Raw genomic sequence first — 8,765 nt, forward strand, 5'->3', positions numbered from 1 at the left:
TTTCATTGCCCAAGCTTGCACAAGTTGAAAACCATTTTGGGACTGTCCCCAACACTTTTCAGCACAAAGTGATGCCCTCCGTCTTGAAAGTAGCACACACTCCCTCCGCAGGTGTTCAAAATTGTCATTAAAAGGTTTGTTTTGCTCAAAAATAATTAATAGAAGCAGCTGCGGCCACAGATTTAGATGATCAAGACCTAAGGTGAAGCAAAACATGGCTCTTAGATCGTATCGAGCATTTAGATGAACAGACTCACTGCGGTTTGAAAAGTCATGGAATTCATGAATTGAAATTCAGACAGCTGTTCGAAGGATGACATACCAAAAAAACTTTTTTTCACAAGATGGAAAATGTTTAGCAAAACAAAGTAGGCAACTCGAGAGAGAAAATGGGAAGTAAGCTGACTCTATACAAGACGTAAAAAGACGACACTGGATTGGAACAATAATCAACAGATACACTAATCTCCGAAGCTGTAAAAGTGTGTACACACCCACGCAGTTTTTGTTCTGTAGGCTTTTGTTTTTGGGTTTCTTATTCTCTCCTAACTGACGTGTCAATGTCACGACTATTTTTTTGTGAAGTGAAAAGACAAATGGGCGTCTGAGTCCTTCTGACTCCTTTCCCGGGTTCAGTCAACAAGTCTGCCTCTTCCTTTTTCTTTTTTTCTGGTGTCACGTTCAACGTCACCAATCCACAGACAAATGTGCGAGTGTCTGCTTGTTGAAAACTATTTACACACCTTGAATCAAATTTAAATCAAATACAAATATTTTGCTTAAATTCAACAAGAGTCAAAATGGGCACCTCCACCCGGCTGTCATGTCAGAACCTATAAACGTCCATGACGAGTCACTTGACCTGAACCTGAATGCCGATTGCACCCTTTTCCCCCTGAAGCCAGATGACAGCGAACGTGAAACGGGGAGATAAATGGGTCTGACACGCCGATTAGAAGCAGGGATGTCGGGGTTTTGTTGGACAAATCTTAGGACGCCTGAAACCGCTCAACTTCCCCACCATAATGACCCCACATCAGCGACCTTCAGGGGAAAACACGTCAAAGCCGTCCAGAACCCAGAGCAGAAAGAAAGGAAAACAGGAAGAAACCTCAGGAGGAGCGACTGCTTCTCCTGCTACCTCTCAATCTACTGTTATTATACTGATTATACCTTTAACGGGGCTGTTAGTGAAGCAAAACCTACATTTCCAGCGCCCACCATCACAATCCTGTACTTTTAAGGTAGACACATGACCTCTGACAGCAGCTCCTGTTAGGAAATCCCTGTCTGTATCACCAGGTGAGTAAACAGGATCATCTGATTAAGACTAATTAAGACACAAAGGAGCAGTAGGCGCTCCATCGATACCAAACTGTGGGAGAAAACATGCAGAAGTGTATTGTTCTTTACCTACCTACGGGCTGATATTTACTCCCTGGGTGAAGTCATTACACCTTTACAAATTATGAATTGAGACAAAAAATGAACAAAAGGAGAGAAGGATACGGCTGATCAGAGTTCCTCCACCTCCCTGCCTGTCTGTCCGTCTCACATCATAGTTTTATACCCCGGCCGATGAGCTGTAACCACGGAATAAATAACCACCGTGTGTCATTCAGCTCCGACAGCATTATTCACTCGTTAGTGTGGAATGACCGGAATGGAAATCCATGTCGGTGTCAGAACAGGGAGGGCAGATGCAGAGAGAGAGGCGGAGGTGGAGGAGAGGGGGTTACTTATTCACATGTGTCTGTTGTCATCTCTAGAGGTTTCACTAGATTTATTTAAGTTTTTTTTTTTTTCGGATGATACGCGGTAGAAAGAGGGAGTAAAAAAGAAGGAAACAATCAGAAAGGAAGGAGATTGGGACGAGAACAAGGGACAGGGGTGGAAATCTGAGGAAGACCGAGCAAGCAAGAGGCAGAAAAGAAGGTGAAAGGAAAGAAAAAAAAGATAGAGGGAAAGAGAGAAAGTGGCGTGAAGAAGAGGGACCAAATGGGTTAAAAAAAAGAGATAGGACAGGGAAGAGGAAAGGGAGGGGCGATTAAAAAAAGGGATGAGGGGAAAGAAAAAATACCAGGTTAGAAGGAGAGAAAAAGTAGTGAGACAATGATGGAGAGAAGGAAAGGATGATAGAGAAGAAAGGAGGAAAAGAGTGAGGAAGGGTATATACGGCGGAGAAAAAAGAAATAGAAAGGGGGAGGAAATAAAAAAGAAGGGGAAGAGGGAGAAAAGGTAAGAGGGCAAGAAGGCATTGAGAAGAGGTGGAAGAAGTATTAAAGAAGGGATGAGGAGAAGAACAAAATACGACGATAGAAGAAAAGAAAAAGTGATGAGACAATGATAAAGGGATTCAAAAGAAGGATGAATAATTAAGAAAGCAAGGGAAGGAGGAAAGGATGGAAGGAAAAGTGAAAAAAGAGTGAAGAATAACGTGTGTCTGGGAGAGAAAGGGACAAATAATTTAAGGAGGGATGAAATGAAAGGAAAAATTATGAAGATAGAGAGAGAGAAAAAGTTTATTAGACAACGATGGAGGGATGGAAAAGTGATGGACAAAGAAAGGAAACAGAGGATAAAGGAAAAGGGAGAAGAAGAAGAGTGCAGAAGAATAAGCAAAAAGGAGAAAGACAGAAAAAAAAATTGGGATGGATGAAGAACTGAAGGAGGGAATGAGAGAAAAAGTGGCAAGATAACGCGGAGGGATAGAAAAAAGGATGGACAGGGAGAGGGGGAGACTGAAAGGTAAGATAAGAGGGAAGGAAAAAACGTAAGGAGGGGTAGGTGGAAAAGGAAGGGAGAGAGACAGAGAGGAAAGAGAGGAGATGTGACAAAAGAAAAATAAGATGGCAGAAAGAAATGAGAGAGAAAGAAGTAGATAAGAAAAAGAGTGATAAAAGGAAAGAAAGAGAGAAAAAGAAGAAGATGATGGAGGGATATTAAAAAAGGAGGAGGAGAAAAGGATAATAAAGTAAGAGGGAGAGGAAGGGGAAAAGGATGGAAGTAGATGGAGGAAGGAAGAAAAAAAGAGAAGGAGGAGGGAGGAGGGAAGGAGGGAAGGAGGGAGGAGGGAAGAGGGGGAAGCCTGTCCCGTTATGGCAGAGCTAAGGGTTGCTCGATTGCATCATCGCAGCATAAGCGCTCTATTAATAGGATGACGTCATCCCCTGCTCTCTCCCTCCCTCCCCCCTTCACCTCCTCCCTCCTCTCTTTGCAAGGATTCGTTGCGTCACGTTGGCCCCGCCCCTCGCTCAGCCTATAAAGGCTGTGTGATGCAACTCAGCGGCCACAAGCGCAACTTTACGCACCAGCAAGAAGAGACAGGAAGAGGAGAGAAGCCGCTGAACTTACGAGAGAAGGGTTTCTTTTTTGCAGCGTTTTCCTCACATCCAGAACATCTGACACAGTCACTCAAAGCTTTAACAGGTACGTCGGAGTTTTGTTTACCGGGCGGGGGGGAGGCGCGCTGGCCGTGTTGTGGCTGTGTTGTCCCGGTCGGTGGAGCGGAGCGGCGCCGGTGCCTCCGTGCGCTCCGCCGTCCCGGGACACCTCACCAACACTTGCGAACTTACTTTCTAACTGTCGGATTGAATGAAAAAATTTATTTTAATTAGTTTAGTTCACATATATGAAAGATTTGTGCTTTCGAAAACACTTTTGAGTGGTTTTATTTATTAGTGATCCACCGTTTGTGATTTTCGGTCTTTGTTTTGAATATAACTCGCGTCAGAGTTTCCAGAATGTGAAGTTTTTATGAATTAAAGTGACCTTTATTTTACCGTATCTTAAGCTTTAGAGGGCATTTCAAAGATTTTGAGGTTTAGTTTGATTTTTATGTGATATCCCACATAAACAACAAACCCTGTGGTTATTATTGAGATAAAATACTCGGACTGTTTATAGTTTTTGTGAATTAAAGTGACATTTATTAACTGTTTTTCTTTAACTTCGGAGGTAAAGACACATATATTGAGGTTTAGTTTGATATTTGTTTAATTTTTAAATGATATCCTAAAATTGTATGGAAACAAAATGACTAAAATAGTGATCAAGTAACCAGACATGCTGTTAATAAGTTTGCAAAATGAAAACAATAACTTACCACGAGTATTATGATAATGTTGTGTCTTAATATGTAAATATAAAAGGTAGAAAAACATTTTTAATGCATTTCCTGTAACCTTACAGGTTACATGAATGTTTGTTTTGGTTTTGTTCCGATGCACACTTCATCTTATCAAGCTGTCATAATTCTCCCAGAGTCACGCCCCTGTTTAGATAACAAACATCCACAGCTATTAATGATTCTCTGAAACGGTTCATGGCATCTTTCCAAAACACTAATATTTGTTTCGGATCAGGAGGCTCTGCCTTTTTTGAACCATTTTGAACCTTCCTCGTGTTGCCTCAGATAACCTGCAGTGTTGCCATTTAATCACAGAACTCTCATATCATAATTAAACCTTTTAAAGGGACATTATAATGCTAATTTTTGATTCTTATTATTACTGCAGCAAGTTTTTGTGTGTGTTGTGCTACTTGATATTGAGATAAACTGACCTTGCTGGGTTTCTATTTTATTCTAATCCTTTATATTATCACTAACATTTCTGTTTCACCATTTATAATGTTCTAGTATTGAGTTTGTTTTCTTGGAATTTCATTTTAACGGACATTTTATGCACAACATCTTTGTAAACTGTGTTCATTTGGAGCTGTAGTAACTTTATGTGTCGTGCATAAATGGAAAAATAGTTTCTTTTAAAAAAAGCAACTTTATTTGGTATTAATAATCCGACTCTTGTGTTTTCAGAATGATGCTGCAGCACTCGGGTCCCTCGCTGGCTGACATCAGCTGCTCCGCCATGGTCCCCTGCCTGTCCCCGCCGGGCACGCTCACCCTGGACGACTTCACCAACTTCACACCTATCGTGAAAGAGGAGCTGCGCCTCGCCATCCAGAACAAGCGGCTGTCCAACGGGCTCAGCCCCGACATGAGCTCAGACGGTGCCAGCTCCAGCTCAGACCGAGCCTACGAGCACCTCGCCGGCGGGTCGGGAGGCAGGAGAGAGGTGAGGCGGAGGGGAACTACAGCATGTAGTCACCTTTATTTTATGAAACTGACTTAGTCAGTATGTATGGTTTTTGGGGGTTAAATGTTGAAAGATATTTGTCCCTCTGGTTTTCAGTTGACACCTCAGGAGAGCGAGAGGAGGAAGAGGAGGAGGGAGAGGAACAAGGTCGCTGCTGCCAAGTGTCGCAACAAGAAGAAGGAGAAGACAGAGTGTCTGCAGAAGGTAGAGTTCAGCTTCTGTTCATTTAAGAAAAGATAACTTAAGAGCTTGAAGTATTTTGTTTTGGGGTATTTCCATAGAAACTTTGGACAAGTTTAACACCACAGAAATGTATAATAAATGTCTGGATCAGGAACAAATTAAGTTTAAAGTGACAAAGTGCAGTGTACATGAAGTAAAGTTGTGAATATTTGTTTAATTTGCAAGCTTAATGTGTCAAGAATCTAGTTTCTTAATTTCTTGGTTGATGTAGAATTGGTCTACTGTTGCCTAGGTTGATCTTTTTCTACCCTACCCCACTCTATTTTGCTTATTCTTTGTGATTGTTGGTGACTAAATAGCCCAAAGTATAGAGAATCTTGTCCTACAAAGCTTTAACGTCAAAACATAAATTAACAACTGATTTCTTCACCTCTCTTCTGCAGGAGTCGGAGAAACTTGAAACGGTTAACGCCGACCTGAAGGCTCAGATCGAGGAGCTGAAGCAGCAGAAGCAGCAGCTCGTCTACATGCTCAACCTGCACCGACCGACCTGCATCGTCCGGGCCCAAAATGGCCAGACGCCCGAGGATGAGAGGAACCTCTTCATCCAGCACATCAAGGAGAGCGCCTTACAACTCCACAACCTCACCTCCTCTACCACATCCACATCCACCACCTCCTCCACCTCCTTGTCTACGTCCACATTAGCGCCTCTAGACGGAGGATTTCTGACCCTTGATCACATTCAGTGTCCCAGTCACCTTTGAGGTGTTTTCTAAGACCGTTGGAGGCCGGTGGAGCCCCTACATAGACTCATGACCTGAGAATGACAGTGACGCACGACAGACGCCACCTTAGGATGACTCCTCGATCTCACTCACAAAGCTGCTAGAGAGAGAGAGAGCATGGCATAAAGTGACCATTGCACCTCCAACTCCCTGAAGCTGCTGATTGGACAGGAAGTGACACGACATTGACATGCATCCTGTATTTTCTTTTTCAACAGTCAGGGCCAAGGACGGATGCTAAAGCACTAGAAGACAAAAGAAAAGCATAATTTGCTGGGGTTTTTTTTATTTACTGGTATTTTAAATAGATGAGAGTCTGATTTATTGATTTTTGTACCAAAGGTGATCAAGGCACATAGTTTAAGTGTTCGCCCACAGGAATTAGACACAAGTTGACCGTGTGAGTGTGTACAGGTGTGTTCGACCTACGGGTCACTGACTTTAAAAAAGATGTTTGTGCTTCATTTATCAGAAATATTTATTCATTAACTACTGTATGACATGTTATTGCTGTACCGACCCTGTTCTGCTTGTCCTTCAGCCAACGTGAAATCTTGCTGCTGCTACTAACCACTCAGGACCGACGCTAAATGTAGATTCAACTGTTTCTTCTTTTTTGTTTTCTGCCCCATTTAAAAGCTAACCTACAAGTTAGGTTGTTTGCTATCAGTCATGGTAGAAGTAGCGGTCACAAAAGGGAAATATACGTGGCAGGCAGGGTTTTAAATTCTGCACTTAATGGGAAAAACATATGAAAAACTATCGTATAATCGTTTATGCAGACGATACCTTACTTTTCTTAATTTTTAGTTTGCTGGCAAGTAAAATTGTGCCCAAATAATATTGTATACAATTTTTAAGTACACTTTATTTATCACTGCGTTCCCTCTTAAGGTAAACAGAACTAGTGTTGTTGTTTTTTTGGTTTTTTGGTTTTTTTACATCTTCTGTGATGATGAAGATTCACATGTACGAGTGTTATTTTTCAGAAATGTTGTTTTATACATAAAATGGTGTATATTGTATTGACTGCGTATAATGAGTGCGCTACTGTATGTAAACACCAGATGCCTCCCTTTTGGTCTTGACAGAGCAAAAACATAAAAAGATTGTTATTTTTAAAAATGTATTTCATGGTTAATAACTCTTGTTTTGAAAGTTGTGTTCACTAGATATCGTTAGCTAGGTATCAAGGGTGTTGCGTCTTCTTTCGACTGGTCCTTTAACACAGATGACTCTGACGTTATGGAACATGATGTAATGTTATGGCAGTGGATTTTGAACTTTATCAGTATCCAGGCCTCAGCTCACTGCCAAATATTCCCCCCCCCTTTCCTCTCTATGGACTCGTTGCCTCATTGAGAGTTCCCTCATGATTTTTTAAATGTTTTCTTCTCAATTAGTTTTTGTCAATCCATAGCCATGCATCCACAAGTAAGGCACTGAATTCCTCTTCTTCCTAGCATGTCAAAAAGAAACTCTTGTTATCAGTATTTAAACCACAACCATTCACCAAGCACTGAACATCATCATCACATATTTTTTTTCATACTAGCATCTAAGGTTAGCGTTTAACGTTTGTCACTATATGGAAACATCCAAACAGCTCACAGCAAAAGAGTAAAAATGTAAGTATGAACAGCACATTACTGTAGGACTGAAGATTCATGTTGTATGTTTGTATGGTAGGAATGTCAGAGAAGGTTTATATTGTTTACGTTGTGTAATATATGAGTCGAAAACTTTGAGAGTCACACGGTTAAAGGGACGCAGGCGTCTGCGTGTGTTTGTTGAGTGTATGTTGTTTCTGTGTTCTTGAAGTCTCGTGTGGCTAGATAGCTAATCGGTGTACGTTATCGTGCCTTCTTCTACTGGAGGCTGTTTTGTTTTCTTTTTCTGTAGCTGCTCGACTGTTGGCGCCTACATGAACAAACCATGGGCTGTCAGGTACAACTGCACCGCTACTACCACTGTGTACTTCCATCTTTGTAATCTGTTAACTTTTGTTTTTGATACTTTGTTAATTAAAAATATGTATTGCAAATCGTACTCCTCATGGTGTCATGTTTGTAAATTTGACTTTTAGAGCACCCACCCACTCTGTTTCATAAAAAAAAAAGAGCATAAGGGAAGGGAAGAAGCCGTTGAAGGAAATCCATTTTTAATTAGGTGAGTCATGCTTTTTTTTTTTTGACACAGAAAATAATTTCATAACATAAACATGAGCAGAGCAGCTGTCTGTACTGAAGAGACGGACAAGACCGGACATGTCAGCTGCTCAGAGAGACAGAGAGAGAGAGAGAGACGGTGGAGGGGTGTGTCATGTTCCGGGAAATTACTTAATGTTTGCTATCTGGGAAGATTAGTGGCGTTCAACTGTTCAAATACAAACAAACCCATCTACCCGGATACCACTGGATCAAATGAAATGTGCGATGCGCGCTCTGGTTGAACACAAACATTCAATCTGTGGAGAGTTGACTTTTAGAACGAACTTTCCTCTTTACTCCCAACTCGTCAAATTTATTGGCCCTCAGCTTCAAACTATGAATCGCTACCTGATCTTCAGGTGTCAGTTTCGGCAACAAGGGCAGCCATTTTCCTCTGACATCGCGGTCTATGTGGAAAGCTCAAATGTTGCACTGCTGTGTTCCAGGTTCCAAGTCGTACAAACACAGGAGATTTGATAAATTGTCGT

The 8,765-nt window shown here is 41.5% G+C and overlaps 1 protein-coding gene across 1 annotated transcript; it reads left to right on the forward strand.

Annotated features, from left to right (window-relative positions):
* The first annotated feature begins 3,306 nt into the window (after positions 1 to 3,306).
* Positions 3,307 to 8,116, forward strand: atf3 (activating transcription factor 3). Its single transcript, XM_030406351.1, has 4 exons — positions 3,307 to 3,429; positions 4,817 to 5,075; positions 5,193 to 5,300; positions 5,723 to 8,116. The coding sequence occupies exons 2-4, from the start codon at positions 4,818 to 4,820 to the stop codon at positions 6,044 to 6,046; spliced, it is 690 nt and encodes a 229-aa protein (XP_030262211.1). The 5' UTR covers positions 3,307 to 3,429; position 4,817; the 3' UTR covers positions 6,047 to 8,116.
* The last annotated feature ends 649 nt before the right edge of the window (positions 8,117 to 8,765 follow it).

The sequence above is a fragment of the Sparus aurata genome, chromosome 22, assembly GCF_900880675.1.
Source record: "Sparus aurata chromosome 22, fSpaAur1.1, whole genome shotgun sequence".
Lineage (NCBI taxonomy): Eukaryota > Metazoa > Chordata > Actinopteri > Spariformes > Sparidae > Sparus > Sparus aurata.